The sequence below is a fragment of the Mauremys reevesii genome, linkage group 25, assembly GCF_016161935.1.
Source record: "Mauremys reevesii isolate NIE-2019 linkage group 25, ASM1616193v1, whole genome shotgun sequence".
NCBI lineage: Eukaryota > Metazoa > Chordata > Testudines > Geoemydidae > Mauremys > Mauremys reevesii.
This window is the reverse complement of record NC_052647.1, coordinates 16,429,463-16,451,881: the sequence shown is the minus strand read 5'-3', so window position 1 is coordinate 16,451,881 and position 22,419 is coordinate 16,429,463. Positions and strand designations below refer to the sequence as shown.

Here is a 22,419-nt window from a genome sequence, read left to right as displayed (position 1 = left end):
GAGTTGGAAGAACCTTTTCTTTTATATGATGAGAGAAGATTTTCAGGAATCATCATCATCTCTGACGTGTGTGTCTGGAGGGAGGCCTGAGGCTGGGCACTTTAAGGGGATTCTGAGGAACCAGGGAGGTGCTACAGAAGCTGTTCTGTGCTGGTTGGTAAATCTAAGTACTGGAAGATCCACCAGCATTTGGGGTTTGTCTGCCCCGTTCTGTTTGCAGTTCACCCTGATTGAGAGACCTCAGCTGGCTCCCACCATCATACCCTGCCCTAGATTTCGGCCCATGCCCGGTGCTGACGGCACAGGATCAGCCCTGCTGGAGCAGAGCGGGGCCGGGACCCGGGACAGATTTCCTACTGAAGGGACCTACGCCAGATCCGCCCCTAGGAATCCCACTGGCAGCTCCGGGACCGTGTCCTCCTGACCCTCAGAGTTAGAGGCTGGTGCCCTGAAGTAGGAGTGACTTTAGCCCAGCCACTGCCCCCCTGGCCCACAGCAGCCACCCCCCTCTCTTGGCCAGTTCTGTGGGGCTGGGGCGTGTGGGCTGCATGAGGGTCAGGATCAGCACTGGACCCTGCTCTGGGTGCAAACGAACCCCCTCCCCCACGCTGGGACTGCAGCCTCTGCTATCTGCAGGGAAATAATTAACCCTCCTGCACTCTAGCAAATCTCAGCTTTCCTGGCTCCTGGGGCAAGGCCCAGCACCCTGCCTTGTCCGAGGCCTGCCAGGGTCGGGGGCAGAGCCCAACGGCCTGTGGGTCAGGGAGACAGAGCATTCACCGCCCCTCCCACGCTGGAGCAAGGCGGGCACCGAGGGAGAAAGTGCTGGCTGCAGAATGAAAGCTTTCACCTTCCCTGCAGCCTCTCCCCACCCCGGGGGGCGTGTGGCCCTCCCAATCCCCCTCCCAGCCGCCTCCCTTTGGAGAGAAGCAGGCTGCGTTTCCTCCTAGGTTACCCCAGTGTCTGTCTGAGCTCCAGAGTCACTCCAGATTTCACCCAGTGTAAACGGCAGGCGGGAGGGGCCTCCCCACCCTGGTTCTCTGCCATTTCCTGCTTTAGCCGTTTATTTTCGTGTCACTCTGTAAAATGGGAGGCAGTGCGGCCTACTGGCTAGAGCACTGGACTGGGGCTTGGGAGAGCTTCATTCTATTCCCGGCTCGGCCACTGGCCTGCTGGAGGGCCTTTGGCAAGTTCCGTCCCCCCGTGCCTCAGTTTCCCCATCTGTAAAAAGGGGATCCTGCCCCAGCCCTCTGTACGGTGCTTTGAGATCTAGGGGTGAGACAAGCTCGGTGTTATTCAAATGCAGCAAATGCTCCCATCCAAACAAAGAACCAAAGAGCCAAGGGAGGGAGTGAATCAGTGGGAAATATTTCTTTATCCGGTGTATGACGGTAGCACCCCCCCACCCCACCCCACCAGGGGGCTCAGTCAGGGACCAGCCCCCCCCCCAACCCGGTGCTAGGGGCTGTACGAGCACAAAACAAAGAGAGACGCCCTGCCCCAAGGAGCCTCCAATCGAAGGCAAGAGGCATCAGTGGAGGCAGGCAGTCGGGGCAGCACAAGGGGACGGGCCCTGGAAGCAAACGGGCTCGGGGGTGCTGTGCGCTGCCTTGGCCTGGGCGTTCGCTGAGCTGCCCGCGGTGGTAACGGCTGTAGCGGCCCCGGCTGCTTTCGAGCTGCCTTTCCCCAGCCGGTGAGAGCCTGCACCTCCCAGCCACGGGCCTGGGAAGTGGGCTGGCCCTGAACAACTCGACAGAAGGCTCCAGTCCCGTTTAAGAAGGCGCTGCCGGGAGCTGTGCTCGTCTGCATCGTGCGGGCGGGGTTGGCACCGATTCCAGTGCAGACGCCCCCCCCACTCCCCGGCCGGTGCAGACGGGTAAAGCTGCTCTTTGCACCCGTGCCCTGCTGGATTTCCCAGCCTCCTCCGCCCCCTGCAATGCCCCCTTAGGTGCCTCCCCCCACTTACACAGCCTGGGCGGGGCGGGGCCCACTCCAGGTCAGCACCCAGTCCGCCAAGGCCGTGGGCAGGTAGGAGAGGGGGATGTAGAAGAACTGGGCGTCCCAGCCCCCGGAGTAGCGGGTGCGGGGGTGGCGGGACGTCAGCGCGTGCTCCATGCAGTCGGTGACCAGGTAGAGGTTGGTGCTGGGCTTTGTCAGGAGTGTCTCTCTGCTGAGCTTGTGGCCTGTAAGCAGAGAAGGGGGAGAGGGTCAGTCCCATGGCGCACCAGCCCCCCGGCAGATTTCGATCCGGAGGGATTCAGCCCTTTGTGGGACGGTGGGGGACTAAGATTTGACCCCTATGGCTGCAAAGAAATGCTCCGACGGTTACGGCAGCTTCCTGAGTCTGCAGGCAGCCTGCGTCGATAGCGCGGCCCCTATTCAGATCATTGGCGTGTTGACTCTTAAACATAACGATGACTCCCTGGGAACTGGATTTCCAGTCAAAGTCAGGGCATAACTGGGGGGAATCCCCTAGTTGGAAGCAACTGACTCCCTGGGGAGAGGCTGAAATTTTCAGAGGACTCGACATGCCCCCTCTTAGTCTTAATGTGCCCCGAACTCAGAGCCCCTGCTGCAAAAGCCCTACCTGCGGAGAATCTCCATTAGCGACTAACAGCGTAGGGTCTGCCACCCACAAGCGCACAGGGTGCATCCGTCCTGCAGAGGGCAGCCTCTCCCGCCTACACCCCGCGTGTGAGTTCATGACACGTGTTATGGGCTGGGTGGCTCCCCTGCTCCTCCCACCCTCGGGAGCCAGCCCAGAGTCCCCGTCTCCCCACGATGCCACCGGAGCTCTCACAGCTGTCGAAGTAGCGCTGCCCGTAGCTCTCCTTGACGTCAGGGCGGGCGCGGCGCCAGCTCTGCTCCAGGCACTCCAGATTGCGCTGGATATCGGTCATGGGCGTGCGGAAATAGCCCGGCTCCACGATGGCGAGCTTCACGCCGAAGGGCCGGAGCTCGCGCCTGGAACGGAACAAGCCCGTCACCGCCAGCCACCGGAGGCCGCGGATTTCGGGAGCCCGGCACGAGCCTGCCTCCGATTTCGGGAGCGCCCCCCGCAACTCCCCCTTTGGGAACGAGGCCCGACGCTGCTGGAGTGGGGCCCCTTCAAATCAAAGCGCCTGGAGATCAGTGGCCGGGGACAGGTTTCCCAAAGGACTGGGGATTTGCGGGGCCGACGGGGGGCCCTCAAAGGAACCTGCTCCCCAGAGGGCGGGCGCTAAGGGCCGGCTCTGCGAATCAGGCTCTTTTAAGGGGTTTCAGGGCAGGCCCTCAAAACTTGTGGCCCCCAAATCGCTTTAGAACCTCCTGGCTCTGGGCCTGTCTGTGCTTGGGCGTTTCTGGGCTGCTCCGGGGCGGAGGTGGGGCAGGGGAGCGGGTACCTGAGGCTGTCGGAGAACGCCTCCACGCCGTACTTAGAGGGGCAGTAGCCCCCCCCGTAGAAAGCCAGCCGGCCCAGGATACTGGCCACGTTGACGACCCGGCCCCTGGCTCGCCTCACCAGGGGCAGGACGCTGAGGGTCACCTCGATCAGGCCGATCAGGTTCACGTCCAGCACCCTGACGAAGTCGTCCTTGGTCAGCCACTCGTTGGGGGCCGCGGGGCGGGCGAGCCCCGCGTTGTTCACCAGGCCCCAGAGCCCTGGGAAAGGGAGGGTGAATGAGCATGGGGGGGAGGCTGTTCCCCTCCGATCTGAAATCCCCTAGTGGCACCGACATTCATCCACACCAACCCCCGTCCTGGCCCCAATCCCCCACGTGTGCCTGGGGCCGCTGCTAAAGGGCCATTTCGCTGTGCGTGGGCCGGGACCGTCTGCATCGTGCTGACGTTATCCGGCATCATCCGGCATCGCTGTGCCTTGAACGCAGCTGCCGACGGCCCTTCCTCCTTGGTGGAGAAGCACTGGTGCATTGAAACTGGAACTGTGGGGGGGGCGGGACATCCAGCCCCCCCTACTCTAAGCCACTAGACCCCACGCCCCTCCCAGAGATGGGAATAGAACCCAGGAGTCCTGGCTGCCAGCTCTCGCTGCTCTAACCACTAGACCCCACTCCTTCCCCCCCAGGATGGGAATAGAGCCCAGGAGTCCTGGCTCCCGACGCTTCACTCCTTTCCTGCCTGTCGCATTAGCACAGCCCCAGCCTGTGTGAGCTCAGAGCTGCCCCTGGCAAAGGGGTAGGTGGAGGATTCGGGGGCCCCACCTTTGTCGCCCACTTGTTCCTTCACCCAGGCGGTGGCCGCGGCGATGCTGTCGCTGCGGGTGACGTCCAGGATCACCGTCTGCAGCCGCTCCGACGTCGCCTTCCTCAGCTGCTCCGCGCCCTGCTGGGTGAGACAAGCCGCCAGCACCCGCAGGCCCAGCACGTCTAGCTGCTTGGCCAGCAGGTTCCCGAAGCCGGAGTCGCAGCCGGTGATCAGGACGTATTTCTCTCGGAGGTTCTCCACAGTCTGCCGCTCCTGGTACCATCGGCGCAGGAAATACAGCCCCAGCAGGGCAGCCAGGTACAGCCACATCCTCCCGCACTGCAAACAAACCAACACCCGATGGGCAAGACTTGCACTGAAATGCAGCCAGCTCTGGGGTGGGTCGGAGCAGCTGCTTAACAGTGCAGAGCAACAAAGGAGTGCTTAGACACCTGCCTGCAGCAGCCACAGGATTCAGGAGCACCACGGCCCAATGCATCTAATACAAGTGGGACTTTAAAAGACACAGTGCCTGGGATTTTAGAATGAAACTCCTTATGGACATAAAACGTGTCTTTAACCAGAAAAAGACAGGGTTGGAGGGTGACAGAGCCAGATTTTCCAGAGCTCTCAGCTCCCCGCAATGTGTTCTGAACACGGGCCGTATTTTCAATTGCGCTCAGCACCCAGCAACTCCCACTGGGCCGCTGGAGTCTAATTTCTCCAAGAGCCCTGCTGCCGACACGCCGAGCCCTGCTAAATTCACCCCCTGGGATCCAGCTCGCTCCTGCTTCGTGCCCCCATTGCCACCAGCGTCAAACGGTACGAGATCCCAACTGGGGCCGGGTGACAGCCGCTGGGCAGGGAGGTAAACGCCGGGACGAGAGGCCAGCCAGGGGAGAACCCACCCGTTTGATTCCCCCTAGGTAGCAGTCGTGCCAGCCTGCAGACATCTGTTCACGTTGCGTTTGAAATCTGCCTCAGCCAGCAGCCCCGAGCCAGCCCCTGCCCCCTACCCTTCCCTGTATCCATCACTCACGAGGACACCAAGCCTACAACCAGCTACCTGCGAACAAGGTCTCCGCTTGCCTCGGGCGCCAGCTCCCGCCTGGTCTGCCTGCTCTGCAGCCTTCGGACTGGACGGACACAGCGAAGGTGAGGAACATGCCACGCCCCACGGAGCGGAGCTGGGCAGAGGTCCCGGGCAGGCGGCTGAGCGCTGGATCGAGCGGTGCATGGAAAGGCCAGGGGGCAAGGTTCTGCCTGTGGTTAAACAAAGGGGTCTTGTCAGTTTGATCTGGCCCCAGAAGGGATTCAGAAAAATCAGCCCGTGAAATCCCAGCGGCGCTGAGTCCCTGGGTGCTCAGACTGGGGGTATCGAAGCCTAGTCCGTCGCCAGGCCGGGGAAGTGTGGATGGGCCATTAGACTAGCTGGAATGGGTGTGTCTAGAGACAAAAGGGAACATCCGGGATTATGGGGCTTCCCTCAGATTAGGGCCCCAGTGTGCCGGGCGCTAGATGGACCCCCCCCAACTGAGATGGGGGCCCCATTGTGTCTGGCACTGCACAGCCCTCCCCACACAGGATGGAATCCACCCCTGTTTTCACCCCCGGCACGCCAGCGTAACCGTCCTTGTACAAGGGACGCCTGGGGAGGTATCGCTTGGAAACTCATCCTTTGCTGATCAGTAGCTTGGCAGCATTGGATGTGAAGCGAGACGCTTTCCCCGCACCAGGCCCAAACCCCACAGCCGTGCCCAGGCAGAAGCCAGCAAGCGGGTCTGTCCTGAGCAGAAGAACGTGTGTTTGCCTTCATTTGCATTTAAGCAGTAAACAGAGTCATCAAGCACAAAGGGGGAAGGAAGGAAACTTGCATGTAAGCATATGCAGGTGAAAAAAAAACAGCAGGGAACATCCTTCCACATAGACGCTTTGTCCCCTGGTTCTCAGCTGGCAACGTTCTTCAAGAGGGGGGACGTAAACGATAAAAAGGAGGGGCAAACGCCTCAAGGGACCCCTCTCTCTCTCTCTCTGCCCGTCTCATTCTCTGCAGCTGAGAAGAGCAAGGAAACAGCTGTTGGGCTCTGGGGGACGGGGCCTGACTCAAAGAGCTTGGTCAGTGTGACCATGCGCTGGAGGCGTGTGGTGACGAATTCCGCTTGTAGCTAATACAGTGTGTTACGTTCGGCACTAGGACGTGTTTTATCTTTATTTCTCTTGTAGCCATTTCTGATTTTTTTTCTGCCTCAGTGCTTGTACTCACTTCAAGCGTCTCGCTTTGTAATCAACTTGGTTTCCCTAAGCCAGTGTGTTTACGCTGAGGTGTCCGGGTAACTCTTTCAGGTGACGAGCTGCTGTATATTATTCCCTTGAAGGAATAACAGACTTCCCGCATTCACACTGTCCAGGAGAGGGCTGGGCAGCACAGGACGTACATTTCAGGGGTGTGTGTGGGGGAGTCCAGGACTGGGAGTGTGTCGAGGTCACCCTGCCGTGTAACCCAGGCTGTTGAGAGGCAGGCTGTGCCTGGCGGGCTGCGGTCACACACCCGGGAGTGACCTGCAGGCTAGTGGCTGGTTGTGAGCCGTCCAGGTGGAGCAAGGCCTTGCACCACACCCCAGGTTGCAGGACAGGGGGGACACAGCCCCCCACTGGTCTGGGTTGCATGCCTGGTGCTGCACAGACCTTCTCGCCCCCCTGCCTCCCTGAACTACGATCAGGGTCCCATCTTGCCAGGCGTTGCATGGATACCCCTGACTGAGATTGGGACCCTATTGTGCCAGGTGCTGCACAGGGCCCTACGATGGGTGCTTAGGGTGACCAGACAGCAAATGTGAAAAATCGGGACGGGGGTGGGGGATAATGGGCGCCTATATAAGAAACAGATCCAAAAATCCAGACTGTCCCTATAAAATCAGGACATCTGGTCACCCTACGGGTGCTGGCCAGACACACAGCGAGCAGCCCCTGCCCTCATGAGCTCCCAGTCTAAGCCGATGAGACAAACGGTGAAGCATCCGTCCAAAGCAGGGGACAGGAAGCAGAGGGAAGCCGCCCCAATCTTTTGTCCCAGACACAGCCAGGTGGATGAGACCAGGACAGCCCTTAATTCCCCAGCTCTGCTCGGGGCCAGCCCCAGCTGTGCCAGAGGCAGGCGCAAGAGGCCCTGTGGGGGGCAGCTGGGATCAGGGTCTCCCAGAGACTGTTTCCTCCTGACCCCTGATATTAGAAGCCAGTTCATGCCCTGAAGCAGGAGGGTTTGTAGTGGCCGTAGCATATTGTCCTTGTCCCGCAGACCCTAAATCTCTCCCTTGTTCCTAATGGACGTTTTTGAGACGGGGGTCAGGGGGAGGTGGAAATCTGCAATAGCCACGTGAATTTCAGGATCAGCGTTGGACTGTGTCCGCTCGGCCCCCAGCAACCAGCCCTCTGTGGAATCTCAGCACCTTCCCTATCAATGGGGAAATGAATAATTAACTGCCCCAAGGTCCAGCAAATATCAACTTTCCCCCAGCGGTTCACCAGCCAGGGGGGTGCATTCGTTTCTGCCAGCCTGTTAGCGAGGGAGGCTGGGCTGGAGGGAGGCCGGGGAAGCAGTTTCCGCCTTTGCAGCCCCTGGGAAAGCAGGGACAGGATCGACTGGGCCCCAGCCTTCAATCAATGATTGATTTCTGGACACCCCCTGCCAAGGCTTCATGGCCACAGACTGCAAGGTGACAACAGCATCGCTCTGTGCTTAGTGAATGCGGAGCCGAACATAGATGGGGGGGGGGGCGGAGAAGCAATATGGTAATAGAGGAGCGCAGGCCCTGACCCCGTGAGATGGCGGAGGATCTCCACGACACATGATCAGTACAGGGCCTCTGACACACGGCCACTCCCGTTCCATCCCCCGCACGATGCGCGTGCTGCGTGGCGGTGGCCGGGGTGGAGGGCTGTGTATGCGGGGAGGGGGTGGCCCTTCCAGGGAGCGAGCGGCCTGGCATCGCAGCGGGGGGGGCGGGGTGCAGTCTGACGTGGGACTTGGCATTGCAAGAGTGCAGGGCGCTGGCCTGGCCATGCAGGGGGCTCTGCGCACGGCCCTGTACGCAGGGGGCTGGTTGGCACCGCCGGGGGCCGTGCTGGGACTGGGGGGAGGGCGCTGGCGTGGCAGGGGGCGCGCTGGGGTCCCGGGGGGCTGCCCCTGAAGTCAGGGCTCTGCGGGTGGGTTGCAGGGCGCAGCAGCCCTCCCAGGCTCGCGCTGAGCTGCACGGGGAGCCCGGGGCTTTGCAATGCCCGGGGGGGGGCGGGGCGCGGAGCGAGGCCCCGCCCCCCCGGACTACAGCTCCCAGCCGCCCCGGCCCGGCCCGGCCCCACCCTGCCCACGTGCGCCGCGGCCGAGCCGGTTCCCGCGCGCGCCGCCCGCTCCCGCTCCCGCTCCCGGGCCCGCTCCTTGCCCCGGCGCCCCGCGGGCCATGGCCGGGTTCGAGCCGGGCTCCCTGCCCGACCTGCTGCCGCTCTACTACCGCCGCCTCTTCCCCTACGGGCCCTACGGGCGCTGGCTCAGCTACGGCGGGGGTGAGCGGCAGCGCGGGGGCCGCCGGGAGAGATGGGGGTGCATGGGGTGTGGGGTGCATGCACAGGAGATGGGGTGCACGCACGGGGCGGCGTGGGGTGCCTGGGGGGTGCATGGCGAGACGGGGGGTGTGGGGGTGCATGCACTGGGAGATAGGGGTGCACGCATGGGGCGGCGTGAGGTGCATGGGGGTGTGGGGGTGCATGCACAGGGAGATGGGGGTGCACGGGGGGTGCATGCACAGGGAGATGGGGTGCACGCACGGGGCGGCGTAGGGTGCATGGGGGGTGCACGGCGAGATGGGGGGTGTGGGGGTGCATGCACTGGGAGATGGGAGTGTGTGGGGGTGCATGCACAGGGAGATGGGGTGCACGCATGGGGCGGCGTGGGGTGCATGGGGGGTGCACGGCGAGATGGGGGTGCATGGAGGGTGCACTGGGTGTGGGTATGCATACAGGCGGTGGGGGGGTGCATGGGGTGTGGGGGTGCACGCATGGGACGATGGGGTGCATGCATAGGGAGATGGGGATGAGGGTCCGGGGCGGGGGGGAATTTGAGGGAGGAGGGAGCATGTACAGTGGGGGGGAGATGGGGGCAGGGAGCAGGATGGGGACGTGTAAAAGGGAGGGATTCTAAACGGCCCAGGTCCTGAAGTTGGGACCCTTCTGGGGGCGGCATGGAAGGAGGGGATCTAAGGAGTGAGGAGCTGCGTGTCGGGGGAGCCCCAAGCTAGGAGACGGGGGGCTGTCGGTCAGGCCTGAGGGCCGTTAGATCGGCGGGGGGGGTGGGGTGAGTGCCCTCTGTTCGTGTACAGACAGTCCAGGTGCAGCTCGATTCGATGCCGGTTCCCTTGCAGTGGTGAAGAATTACTTCCAGCGGCGGGAGTTCTCCTTCACGCTGCGCGATGACATCTACGTGCGGTACCAGTCCTTCAACAGCCCCCAGGAGCTGGAGAGAGAGATGCAGAAGATGAACCCCTACAAGATCGACGTGGGAGCCGTGTATTCGCACCGGGTGAGTCCGGACTGAGAGATCCGGTATTCTCCGGTCCGGTCTGCGCGTAAAACATACATCAATATAGCGATGGAGCTCCAGGGTCTAAAAATCCACCCCCTGAGCCCCTCAGCTCTGCCAGCCTAGCCCAGGGGGTAGATCCAGCTTGGTGCTACCGTCACTCGGGGGAGTGGAGGTCCTTGCGTCTGCACCAGTGGTTCCCAAACTGGGCTTCGTAAAATGTTACAGGGGGTTCTCGGGGGGGGAAATTCCCTTATGGCCGCCAGAGCTGTCCCTAGGGACCCCAGACAGCACGGGGCCAGCAGCCCGGAGCCCCTGGACTTCCAAGAGCTAAGCAGATCAAAGCAAGCGCCTCTATCACGCTGAGGAGATTTAAACTTCAAGACTCAAAGGAAATAGGGAGGTGGATATTTTTTTGCTGTTTTTAAAATTAAATAGGCAGCTGTAAAGATAAATAATAATTAATAAGTGTGTAATAAGCATGTCACAAAACCAAATTTTATATTTCCAAGATCACTGCTTTTATAATTTATACTCGGGTAAAGGAGAAAATCCCAGGAAATATTCATTTTTAAGAGGGGGGGTTCGCGAGACTTGACATTTTAGTGAAAGGGGTTCGTAGGTTGTTAAAGTTTGGGAACCTCTGGGCTACACGATGAGTTTACAGCAGGTTAGCTGTGCCGCTCTAGCGCCTGGAGTGTAGACGGGCAGGTTACCGAGGTGGCTTATCGTTTTTCTTTATTGATGGAGAAACTGAGGCAGAGAGGGATGTGGCTAACATGGGAAAAGAGATGACCTCGTTAATTATAGCCCTGACCTCGTTCCCAGGTAATATAATGGAGCTGCTGATACGGGACTTGATAGATGAAGAATTAAAGGAGGATAATATCATTAGTGCCAATTAACGTGGGTTTGTGGAAAACAGATCTTGTCAAAGTAGCTTGGGATCTTTTTCCGATGAGACCGCAAGTTTGGTTGATAACGGTCATAGTGTTGATGTAACCCAGCAGCTCTCAACCTTCCCAGATGACTGTCCCCCTTTCCGGAGTCCCAATTTGTCTGGTGCACCCCCAAGTTTCACCTCACTTAAAAACTACTTGCTTACAAAATCAGACAAAAATACAGAAGTGTCACAGCCCCACTGTTCCCGACTGTCTCATTCTTACCATATAATTCTAAAATAAATCGATTGGGATATAAATATTGTACTAACGTTTCAGTGTATGGTATATAGAGCAGTATAATCGAGTCATTGTCTGTATGAAATGTTAGTTTGTCCTGAGTTTGCCAGTGTGTTTTATGTCGCCTGTTGTAAAACCAGGCAAATCTCTAGATGAGTTGACGTCCCCCCGGAAGATCCCTGCGTATGCCTGGTTGAGAACCTCTGATGTAATTGACTTCTGCAAGGTGTTTGACTTGGTACCACGTGCCATTCTGATTAAGAAACTAGAACGATGCTAAATCAACGCAACACGTATTAAATGGATTTAAAATTGGCTTACTGCTGGGACTCGAATAGTAATTGTCAATAGGGAATTATCACTGAGAGGGTGCGTTTCCAGGGGGGTCCCTCGGGTTGGTTCTTGACCCTATGTCACTGAACGTTTTTATCCATGACCTGGAAGGAAACGTCGAATCGTCACTGATGAAGTTGGCAGGTGACACACAAGTTGGGAGCGTGGTAAATAATGAAGAGGACAGGTCACGGACATAGACCGATTTGCTTGCTACACTGCATGCGTGCAAACTGTGTTTTCAGTAGGGACCAATGTAAAGTCGTACACCTAGGAACAAAGACTCCCAGGCCCTCTGCTCTAACCATTTGACCATACTACTCCTGGAGCTTGGGATAGAACCCAGGAGTCCTGATTCATATTCTCCAACCATGGGACTAGCAGGAGATCCTAGGAGTCCTAACTCCCAGCCCCTCTGCTCTGATCATTTGGCCAGTTGTTCTCTGTCAGGAGTACACATACCCTGGGGGTATGAGAGGTCTTCCAGGGGGGGCGTCAGCTCATCTAGAGATTTGCCTAGTTTTACAACAGGCGACAGAAAAAGCCCTAGCGAAGTCAGGACAAACTACAATTTCATACAGACAATGACTTGTTCAGACTGCTCTGAATACCGCGCACGGAAATGTCAGTACAAGATTTCTATTCCAGTCGATTTATTTTAGAATTATATGGTAAAAAGGAGGAAGTCAGCAATGTTTCAGTAACAGTGGGGCTGTGACACTTCTGTATTTTGATGTCTGAGTTTTGTAAGCTGGTAATTTTTAGTGAGGTGAAACTTGGGGGTCCGCAAGACAAATCGGACTCCTGACAGGGGGACAGTGCTCTGGAAAAGTTGAGAGCCAGCCCCTGCATTTGACTCTCCTGGCCTCCCAGAGCCGGGACTAGAACCCAAGAATCTTGACTCCGAGTCTGGTTCGGGAAGTGCCATTTGTGAGGCAGGATCCCTGGTGCAGCGTAGGGTCTGCATGACGCTGCTTCCTCCCGACCGACTGAGAGAACGAGAGCTGGGCAAGGTGCTCGCCCCCGGGGCTGGGAGAACATCACAAAATCCTCTGTAGCAGCAGCTGCCACAAGGGAGGGTAGCGAAACCGATCCCTGTTGCCTTGCGATGCAGCGACTCGGGTGGCGTGTGAACGCAACGCCGCTGGCTTAGCAGGTCACGTGGAGGGATCCCCGGCCATCGAAACTGACCCGTTCCTCCCCTTCTGCAGCCCAGCCAGCACAACACCGTGCACATGGGCGCCTTCCAGGCTCAGGAGAAGGAGCTGGTGTTCGACATAGACATGACGGATTACAATGACGTCCGGAGGTGCTGCAGGTATTCGCTCTTGCCGTCCGCTCCTAGAGAGCCCCAGTGAGCACAGACGTGTTGTGAGACAGTCCCTGCCCCAACCAGCTGGCAGTCTAAAGAGATGAAGCAGACAAAGGAACCCTATGTTACAGATTGGGGAAACTGAGGCACGGGGTCGGGCCAAGGTCACAAATGTGCTGCTCCAGAGAGTTCCCGCCCTGACTGTGACCATGGGGTGGGCAACGGGGTGGTTCTGACAGCAGGACCCAGTGGCTGCTTGGTCAGCCGTGCCAGGGCAGAGGGGTTTATACTGTGGCAGGCTCATGCTTACCCTGCCTTGCTTCTGTGCCGCTCTCCTTTCAGCTCCGCCGAGATCTGCTCCAAGTGCTGGACCCTTATGACCATCGCGATCCGTGTCATCGACCGTGCGCTCGTGGGCAAGTACCGGCCGCGCCCCTTGGGTCCAAACGTCCCTGTATCGGCCGGTCTGCGTGGCACCGTTGGGGCTGTGACGTTTCCTCTCTAGCCGTGTCCCGAACGTCTGCGGTGGTGTCTCCCCCGCGCTCTCCAGGGAGTCCAAACTCCACCAGGCTGAGAGCCGCCTTGGCAACTCCTGCTTGTGTAAAACGGGACCCATTTCAGCTGCCGGGCATGGGGCGGTGGGACCCGCAGAGACTACAGGTCCCAGTGCGCACTGCAGATCGAGATGGAGCACTGCATGCTGGGATATGTAGGCCACATATATATTGGCGAGAGCCGTGCGGGCTCCTGTTCGCACTGGCCTCCTGACCAGCTCTCGGTGTCACTTATGATGTCCCTCATTTTAACCCGTTTGCCAACAGGGATACGGGCTAAGCCAGGCGGGGCAGGGGGGCTTGTGGGGCACATGGGATGCAGAATAAAACAGGGCCTCTCTCGGGTCCGTTTGCAGACTCCAGAACGTAACCCAACGTGTCCTGGCCCTGTGAGGGACCCAGGGCGGCCAACACCTCTGCTCCACAGAGCTTTACCCGTGTCTTGTCCAATCCTCCTTGTTTCCAACCCGAGCTCTGCGCTGACTCTGCTCCGTGTCCCCCCTGCAGAGGATTTCGGGGTGAAGCACCGCCTGTGGGTGTATTCGGGCCGGCGAGGCGTCCACTGCTGGGTGTGTGACGACTCCGTCCGGAAGTGGTCGTCCGCCATGCGCGCCGCCACGGTGGAGTATCTCACCCTCGTGAAGGTGCGTGGGAGTTGACGGGGCAGGGGGTGGGCTGAGAAACTGGCTGCGTCCCGTCTCTCTTCCGAAGCCAGGCTGTGCCGAGCACGGCAATGCAAATACGGGGCCTGTCGGTCGCAGGTCCTCTCTGGCCCCGGTCAATGCGGTATCAGCAATGGCTTTATCCAGTGAGTCTGAGGCCAGGTCTGCAGACTCAGGCTTGCGGGGCTCTAACCTCCGGGGCGTCTGTGGTTGATCCGGAGCATGGACCCAGCTGGAGCTGTGAGCATTCAGGGTCCTCTGCAGATGGTGCCCTCGAGCCGGAATCGTCCACCCTCCTCGCTCAGCGCCTGCTTTCCGGGTAAGGGGAGGGGTTGAGCTGTACGAACCGTCTCCTCTTTCGCTTCCCAGGGCGGGTCCGAAACCGTAAAGAAGGTGAACCTGACCGACCCCATTCACCCGTTCATCAGGTCAGTTGCCGTGACGCTGGATGGCGTCTCACGTACGTCAGCCGGGCTTAGTCGCATGCCGCACCCTGCTCATTGGGCCTGGGTCTCGATTGTATTCAGGCCCCTCTGTGCCGCTTACAGCAGCTTAAAGTGGGTGAGAATGACTCCCTGGGAGCCCCCCCCCCCCACGCTGGGGCCCTCCCCAATCTGGCGAGGAGCAAGACGTAAGGGGCTCTGCATCTGCTCTGCGCCCAGCCGCTGGCATAGGGGGCAGGTGAGGGTGTGGCAAGATCACACTGAGTTATGGCTAATCTCTGCTTCCCGAGGGCCACAGGGAGAGGACTGTATGTTGGAGCAGCCCTGGGGCTGCTCTAACTTAATCAGGAGCCAGGCAGGATCCTGCCCGGTCCCAGAATGCAGCTTAGATCCCCCTCTCCCTATGTGCGGGGAGGAAGTAGCTGAGCGTCCGGCCCGCCATGTGCTGTTAGAGGCATCAGGGTTAAATCCAGGCATTGTGTTGCCTTCCTCTGCCAAAGTGCAGCTCGTCAAACTCCTTAGCTCTCTCATCCTGCCTGTCCTCCCCCCGCCCCCACTTGTTTCCCCAGCAACTCGCTGAGTCTGGTGGAGCCGTACTTTGAAGAATACGCCCTGGTGGGCCAGGATATCCTGGGCAGCAGCGAGAGCTGGGAGAAGGTGGTTGCCCTCGTCCCAGAGTATATCCTTCGGCTGTTTGCGGGGGCCTTTTGGCAGCTGGGGGGGTGGGGCAGCAAAAACTGGAGGGTCCTGGTTCTTGGGGTCGCCTGAGACAGAGGCGTGCGCCTAGCTCTGGGTGCGGGATGCGCCGAGGTGCCTTCAGCTCGGCTCTAAGGGTGACGTCTGTCAAGGAAGCCTATTGGGCAGTGAAATCAACAGGCCGAGCCTGTAATTGGCGGGAGCCGCCGGGGGTGGGGGCTGCCCATCGACCCCCAGAGTTCTGTCCTGCCCTCACGGAGAGCACGCGGGACGATCTCGGTCAGGGCGTCTAGGGGCCGTCGCGTTACGCGCATTGTAATGGACCGATAGCCGGGCGGGTTGGTCAGGTCTGGGTTCCAGCTGCATTTCCCCACTTCTCCGAGATGGGAAAAGCTCGCGGCGTTCCCTTGGTGCGAGAGACGTACGACGGCGTGTGCGTGAGATCGACACACCGTGTTGTAAGCTCCTTGGGCAGAGACCGGGCGCCTTTGTCTGTCTCTGGGGGGTGCTTACCAGAGCCCCAGTGCCCGTGCTACCGCCGTTCGGAGAGTGACGCAGGTCTTGCCTTAAGAATACCGGAGCTTTGGCCTTCCCTTGACGGGGGTTGGCCCCTAGGAGAGCCTTGTAACCCCTTAACAGCTGATCACCGGTTCGAGAGAGCCTGCTGCGGGAATTCCCCAAAAAGCATGATTCCGTCCAGCGCTGGGAGCTCCTGAAAAAGAAGATGGAGAAATGCAAGGTAAGGAACAGCCCAGGAACGTAGCTGGGGACGGGGGTGAGGCTCGTGAGGGACGGTTGGTCATCGGGCCCAATTCCCCCCCCCCCGTTGGCTTCAGTGCTCTTAGGATCAGGCTCTGGGGTCTGATCGAACGTACGCTCTGCTTCTGCCCCAGCCCTGTATGCGGTATCCAGAGCTGGGCACGCCCCTAGAATAATAACCGTGCCTGGCTTTTATCTGACGCTTTCCATCTGTTGACCTCGAAGTGCATGACAAAGATCGGTATCGTTCCCTCCCATTTTACAGATGGGGAAACTGAGGCCCGGGGCGGTGGTGGGATTTGCCAGTGGCAGAGCTGGGAATAGAATCCAGGCTTCTGAGTCCCAATCCAGCGCTGGTCCTCGTTCAGATGGGGATGCTATAGGCAGCACCTGCCCTGCCAACAACACCCCCTGGCGAGGGGTATTCCCTGGTCGCTGGCTCTCATCCAGAATCGGGGCCTCTGGCTGTACCTAGGATGGTGACGTCCTGGAATCTCCGGGGTGGGACTCGGTTGTAGAGGGCGCAGAGACAGGGAGCATATGGGGCCTTGTAGCACAACGGCCCGTGACTGTCCGTCTGCTCCCAGCCCTCCCACGCGGAGTCGGAGATCATGCTGCAGTACTGCTTTCCGCGGCTGGATATCAACGTCAGCAGAGGAGTCAGCCACTTACTGAAGAGCCCGTTCAGCGTCCACCCCAAAACAGGTCACGCACGCACGTCGATGTAGATCCGCTGGCCCGGCGGGGCGGGGCAGTCATGTTATCCCCGTTCCGCGGGTAGGGAATCTCACCGGCGCGAGCGTGAGACATTCAGCCAGCCGCCTGCCGCCCCAAAGCCCCCGCCTCGTTTCAGACCAGGATGGGGAGCAAGTTCCCTGCCAGACGCTCCCCTGACTAATGCAACGGGGGATCCTGGCGCCACGAGCTCCCTTTCGGGCAGAGAGCTGACGGTCAGCTCCTGCCTGCCGACCCAGGGCTCTGTGCAGTCCAGAAATCCACACCGTGTTTACCGCCCCTTCCTCATCTCACACCTTGGCCAGCATCGTTATACTGTGGACAGCTAGGTGCTGTCCTAACACAACCAAAAGACGGTCCCATCCCCTGCCTGGGTTCATGGTGAGCTGTGACTGCATCTCGCTGTGCTAAACTCGCTTCTGTCCCCGTCCCAGCCCTGGCTGTCTCTCCACCTGAGACTTGCTGCACACCAAGGTTGCTAGCTCTTTAGGCCAGGGTGGCAGCTGCCAGCCCAAGGGGCCCTGATGCCTCGTTGTGGCCTCTGGGTGACCCAGGAAACACGCAGCTGGTAAAGTGACGCTGGTTTTGTCTCTCCTAGGTCGTGTTTCGGTCCCGATTGATTTGCGGAAGCTGGATCAGTTCGACCCGTTCGCCGTTCCAACCATAAGGTACCGGTGATGGGCCGGGATTGCGGGACCTCTCTCTCCGCGTGATGGGGCGTTTCTGGCCGTGGAACACGATCACTTCCGAACGCTGCCTCTGGTTGAGTCTGGGATTGCAGCATTGACAGGCAGAACCCTTTTGATTTTGGGGGAGATCAGGAAATGGGGAGAGAGGAAATGGGGGACGCCCAGAGCCTCTGCCCTGTGGGGCAGATGCTCAGCCATCAAGGAGAGCCAGAGGGAGAGGAGACTTCATCCTTCCTAGCATGCGGCCTCCTCTTTGTGACGTCACGATCTATGGTCAGGGAACGAGCACGCCGGCCACCTGCCAATCCAGGGAGGGTGGGGGGAACGGTACTTTGGACGGGGGAGACGACAGAGACACAGAGCTCCTGGAATGGAGCAGGGGGCAGTGAGAGACTCAGCCCCGAGCATGTGGAGAACAGGAGACACCCAGAGCCTTTGTCATGGGGGGGACAGGAGGGTGGCACATGGGGAGCCCGTGGGGGGAATGGAGCCTCCTAATGAGTGCAGACCCCCAAGGTATTTACCGGCGCAAGGTGGGTGGTTTGTTGGTTTTTACACCGCGGGGCAGCGAACCCCTCTGTCGCGTGAGCTGTCCGACGCGGAGTGGGCCGGGTCTGCGCTCCGCGAGCGAGCGGCCGTGCCGTGAGGCTGCTCTGTGCTGCTCTGATCAGCTAGAGGCTAACTAGCGGCGTTGGGTAGCCAGCTGTAAAGGACTCTCACTCTGCTTGTTCTTAGCTGCCTCTGTAGTGAACTGGACACGGCTCACGAGGAGGAAGACGGAGAGAAGGAAAACGAGGCAGAGCCGGAACCCAAGCGCCGCACCAGGGGTGAGTAGTCACGAAAGATGCTGCTTTTATTCAAGCACATTGATATGGGACCTTGGACGGGAGCATGGTCTAGGGGACAGGAGACCTGGGTTCTCTACCTTGCTCTGTGCCCATGGGCAGGGCACGTGCCACTTTCTGCCTCAGTTTCCCCTCCCAGCCCGTCTTGTCTATTTCACTTGCAAACTATGGAGGACCGGGGCTGTCTCTCGCTGTGTGCCTGTGCAGTGCCTGGCCCGGTGGGGCCCGAACTTCATTGGTGTTGCTGTAGAACAAAGACTATGGAGGGGCAGGGGGGAGAGAGAGCTCAGTGGCTTGAGCATTGGCCTGCTAAACCCAGGGTTGTGAGTTCAATCCTTGAGGGGGCCACTTAGGGATCTGAGGCAAAAATCTGGAGATTGGGCCTGCTTTGAGCAGGGGGTTGGACTAGATACCTCCTGAGGTCCCTTCCAACCCTGATAGTCTGTGATTTTATGATTATAACAACTGAGGTCAGGCATGGCAGTTCCATCTGGGCGCAGGGGGGACTAGCTTATGTGTCGACCCAGCGGTCAATCATGAAAGTTGATACCCCTCTTTCCTAGTCAGTATTTCCAGTCCCCAGAGCGGTCCCACGACAGCCTTAACCAGGATCCCCTCGCTCCCAGAGCCAATTGTCAACCATAGAATATTTTAGCTGAGGGCCTGGCTCGGTTTCATGCAGCAGCCAGAGCTCCTCCAGGGCGCACAGCAGAGGTCTTCAGCCTGTGAAGGGGAGGAGAGAGGCACCCCCTGGAAATGCTGCACCTGGAAAATGAGCTTCCAGAGTAGGACAAAAAGTGCCCCCAGAGTTAGAATTTTTCCAAACCCATGTGGCATACTCCCAGTCGTGTAAATTAACTGATGCCGAGCCCAGTGGCATTTCAGTAAGAATTAACACCTTTCTCTTCTGTAGCGTTTTTCACGTTATCCTCATTTTACAGATGGGGAAACTGAGGCACACACAGGCAAAGTCACTCCAGTAGGCCAGTGGCAGGGCCGGAAATTGAACTCGGGTCTCCCGAGTCACAAGCCTGTGTGCTAGCCACTAGGCAACACTGCCATTCTGAGGTGGCAGCGTCCCACTGCGGCATTGTGGGCAATGCCAGGGGGGAATTTTCCCTGTATGCCTGACGCAGTTAGCCAGTGCTGAAACTCTGAAGGCCAAGTTAAGCTACAGGCCTGGATGGATGTTGAATTCACGTCGCCTCTTGATACACTGAGCCTTGAGAGCCCAGATTTGAGGGATTGTAACATGAGGCGTTGCATACGCTCTGTACGGCCGGCAGATCCTTTGCACGTCTCTCTTTGTCCCTTAGACTACAAGAAAACCAGCTTGGCTCCGTACGTGAGAGTCTTCGAACAGTTCGTGGAGGAAATGGAGAAGTCTCGCAAAGGGGAGCTTCTCAAGAAGAGCGGTAGGGGCCGAGGAGGGGACTGGGTGGGGCCTCTCCTCTTCCAGGCTGCTTGAAACCTTTCAGGGCTCTCCCTTCTGCCCGCAGAAATGTGGTCCTGACTTCTAAGCGTGGGAGGGGGCGATATTGCCCAATGGTCAGCGCACAGCTGCCTGGGTTCTATTCCAGCTGTGCCACTCACTAGCCGTGTCACCCTGGAAAGTGACTTCAGCTCCCCTTAGGTTGTGACCTCCCTGCAGGTAAAAGAGGTGTTCTTAACTCTGGTTAAACCAGCTGAGGGATGAACTGCGTTGCTCTGGTCAATGAGAACGTAACCAAAAGGTCGTGTGTCTTAAAGCCCATCAACTTCTGCTTACCGCAGCGATGCTCAGACTGGGGAGCTCTTCGGTGTGTCTGCTGCGGCTCTTTGCATGCAGCACATGGTATTAAAACACCAGGATTTAGTTATTAGCCCATCAGGATGCTTTTGCTGTGTTATTAACCGATTGCAGTTCAGCTGATAATAGCACCAGGTTAGTCATTTTGCTGTGAGAATAATATATACATTAAATATTTCCCCATCATTGCGGTTAAATATGAATATAGAGCACCTGTCGTCAATGAAACAGTGAATTCACACGGCGGCGGCTCTGCTGGGTAATGCTGAGCCCTGATTTAGCTCCTGAACCGCTGAGGTCTGAGTATCACTGGCTTAGAGGAAAAGAAAGGCAGACGTATAATAAGCCACGGGTGCAGCTTTCTCTGTTGTTTAAGATCCCGTGTTTCTTTCCTTTAGACTTACAAGGAGATTTCTGAGGATTCTAGTGTCTCCAGTGGGGAAATCTACATCTGGTTTGTCCAACCAGCCGTTACAAGAGCTCCAATCGGGCCAGCGATTCTTCTTGGCATTAAAGGCTTTGCCCAGCAGGCTCCCAAGGAAAGGAAACCCAACTGGTCTTGCCTGCTGGAGAGAGCGGATTTGGATGTTCATTGAGCCTGGGCTTGGAGCGTGCGCTGGGAGAAGACTACGCTGTGGATTGTTGGCAAGAAATTAGAACTGCTTCCTCCTCTCCCCTCATCTGCAAACAGCAGGTGGATTAACCCACCCGACCCTGTTTGCCGGCACAAGGGCAAGGCGGAATTTTACCTGCCTGAGCAAGAGCCATTGGTAAAGTGGGAATTAGGAGAGAGGGGATCCCAGCTGGCTGATTCGAGAGGAAGGAAGGAATTCTCATCGGCTTATGGAGTCCGAGGACGCAGGGGTCTGGAATCGGCACCTGGCTGCTGCCTGCAAAAATGACCCACAGGTTTTCTTTCTATCAGGGTAACTCTGCTGCCTGAGCTCTGGGGCAAACCGTTATTAATGGAAGAAGCTGCCTGGCAGCCCCAGATGCATGAGATTGGACTGTTGGATTTGTCATTTCTAAGCAATGGTTCCCCGGGCCCAGCTCTTCCAGATTTCGACCTCAACTGACTTATTCCAGACATCAAAGGCTACTCCAGTTGTCCCTCCTCCTGCTTAACGTTCCCTTCTGGCTGCAGCCTGCGTAGTCTTCTCCCTGCTGCAGGGTTTAATTCGCAAGCTCTTTATCTCGGCGTGTCGAATTGATCCAGGCAGCCTGGGTCTGATGGCCCAGTAGGAGGCGCTCTGTGTATCCTTCTTTTGTACTTTTTTATGCAAAAGGAAAACTATTAAAGGGTTCAGTGAGCGATAGGTCCGTGGGTCCCTGGCTCTTCCATTTCGTTTGTTGCTCTCTCCTTGTGTTCTAATGCTGAGGTTAGTCATCAAAGTAAAGAAACAAACATGACTCAGGAGTGGGATAAAGTGCAGGCCCCCTGCAAGTATCCCCTCGGCACTCCCGTTCTCCCAGAGCCCTTTGGACTTTAAGGGCTCATGGTCAGATAGGTGCAGGGGTTACCTATTTTTATTTATTTATTTTTTAACCCTGTCCTTTTCCAGACAGCCAGTCATTTACAGTCATTGCTAGGCCAATCATGTTGCGAGAGTGCCCCCTGCTGACCTTCAAGGGACAGTATCCACTGGAGTCAATTTCTAAAATTGACCCAAAAGTTATTCCAGACCCGGCACCCCCCCACCCCGCCTGCATCTGCGGGTTTAAAATCACATTTTGTTTTTCCATAGATGTTAAAGCCAGTTAGATCATCTCAGTTGACCCCCTGTATAACACAGGCCGGAGATGTACAGCCCCTAGCACACGTTGGGCACAAATTGGAAGAGAGAATGATTTTACTCTCGTGCATCCCTCTTACAGGAATCTGAGAGGTGGTGTTTCCTAGTGGATAGAGCACCACACTGGGAATCAGGAGACCTAGGTTCTGTTCCCAGTTCAGTGGGGCAAATCACTTCACCTCCCTATACCAGTTTCCCCATCTTTAAAATGGGGATAATGATAGTAGATCCCAAAGGGAGGTCACTGATAAGAGCTAGGGGTTATTGTTTGTACCAGTAGAAAATAAAAAGTTCAGACATGCTGCTTAAGTTGAAAGCTTCCCCTTTTTGGCCTGCCCTGCACCCAGGCTCAGAGGGATGGGCGAGTCAGAAAGGTCTCAGGAAGATCAGTGTGAGGGTCATTTGCATCGGTTTAGCTAAAGGGGTGAATTTAAATGAGGTTAGAGCCCCCTGTGGACGCTCGCTTAAGTGGAGTAGGACTAGGTTTAAGCTGAACTGCAGCAAACTTCTCTCAAATCAAAGCTAGAGCGTCTCCAGTGCCGTTTGCACAATTTAACTAACCGGGGAGTAAGCAAGTGCCCAGTTTTGGGGGGAGGGAAAGGAGAGGGTTTGTGTCTGACAGTGAGGGCAGGTTTCCTAGAACAGTGGTTCTCAACCAGGGGTATGCAGAGCTCTTCCAGGGGGTACATCAACTCATCTACAGATTTGCCTAGTTTTACAACAGGCGACATAAAAAGCACTAGCAAAGTCCGTACAAATTAAAATTTCATACGACTTGTTTACATAGCTCTATAAACCATACACTAAAATGTTAGTACAATATTTATATTCCAATTGGTTTATTTTATAATTAGATGGTAGAAAGGAAGCCATT

At 57.6% G+C, this 22,419-nt stretch overlaps 2 protein-coding genes across 3 annotated transcripts; one reads left to right on the top strand and one right to left on the bottom strand.

Moving 5' to 3' along the window:
* Window positions 1-1,011: 1,011 nt before the first annotated feature.
* On the bottom strand, window positions 1,012-6,477 carry LOC120391156 (17-beta-hydroxysteroid dehydrogenase type 6-like). 2 transcript variants are annotated; one of them, XM_039514568.1, is made up of 7 exons: window positions 6,060-6,477; window positions 5,252-5,448; window positions 4,203-4,524; window positions 3,384-3,642; window positions 2,801-2,964; window positions 1,967-2,183; window positions 1,012-1,269 (listed from the first exon to the last, which is right to left on the bottom strand). In XM_039514568.1, exons 1-7 carry the CDS (start codon window positions 6,067-6,069, stop codon window positions 1,209-1,211), a joined length of 1,230 nt encoding a protein of 409 aa, XP_039370502.1. In that variant the 5' UTR covers window positions 6,070-6,477; the 3' UTR covers window positions 1,012-1,208. The 2 variants fall into 2 exon arrangements, with proteins under 2 accessions (XP_039370502.1, XP_039370503.1); XM_039514569.1 differs by lacking the exon at window positions 1,012-1,269 and having other exon boundaries at window positions 1,458-2,183.
* A 2,084-nt stretch (window positions 6,478-8,561) lies between these two features.
* PRIM1 (DNA primase subunit 1) lies at window positions 8,562-21,068 on the top strand. The gene is made up of 13 exons (XM_039514567.1): window positions 8,562-8,742; window positions 9,597-9,754; window positions 12,480-12,586; window positions 12,923-12,996; window positions 13,642-13,778; window positions 14,166-14,224; window positions 14,809-14,918; window positions 15,583-15,674; window positions 16,282-16,399; window positions 17,028-17,097; window positions 17,854-17,945; window positions 19,280-19,378; window positions 20,151-21,068. The coding sequence occupies exons 1-13, from the start codon at window positions 8,640-8,642 to the stop codon at window positions 20,168-20,170; spliced, it is 1,239 nt and encodes a 412-aa protein (XP_039370501.1). The 5' UTR covers window positions 8,562-8,639; the 3' UTR covers window positions 20,171-21,068.
* Window positions 21,069-22,419: the final 1,351 nt, after the last annotated feature.

Excerpts from the sequence above, each read along its gene's own strand:
- LOC120391156 (XM_039514568.1), bottom strand. Across the intron at positions 4,525-5,251 it reads AGCGGAGACCTTGTTCGCAG|TGCGGGAGGATGTGGCTGTA; the intron begins GTAGCTGGTTGT and ends GTTTGTTTGCAG. Across the intron at positions 3,643-4,202 it reads GGAACAAGTGGGCGACAAAG|GGCTCTGGGGCCTGGTGAAC; the intron begins GTGGGGCCCCCG and ends TCCCTTTCCCAG.
- PRIM1 (XM_039514567.1), top strand. The coding sequence starts at position 8,640 with ATGGCCGGGTTCGAGCCGGGCTCCCTGCCCGACCTGCTGCCGCTCTAC. Across the intron at positions 15,675-16,281 it reads AGAAGATGGAGAAATGCAAG|CCCTCCCACGCGGAGTCGGA; the intron begins GTAAGGAACAGC and ends GTCTGCTCCCAG. Across the intron at positions 19,379-20,150 it reads GGAGCTTCTCAAGAAGAGCG|ACTTACAAGGAGATTTCTGA; the intron begins GTAGGGGCCGAG and ends TCTTTCCTTTAG.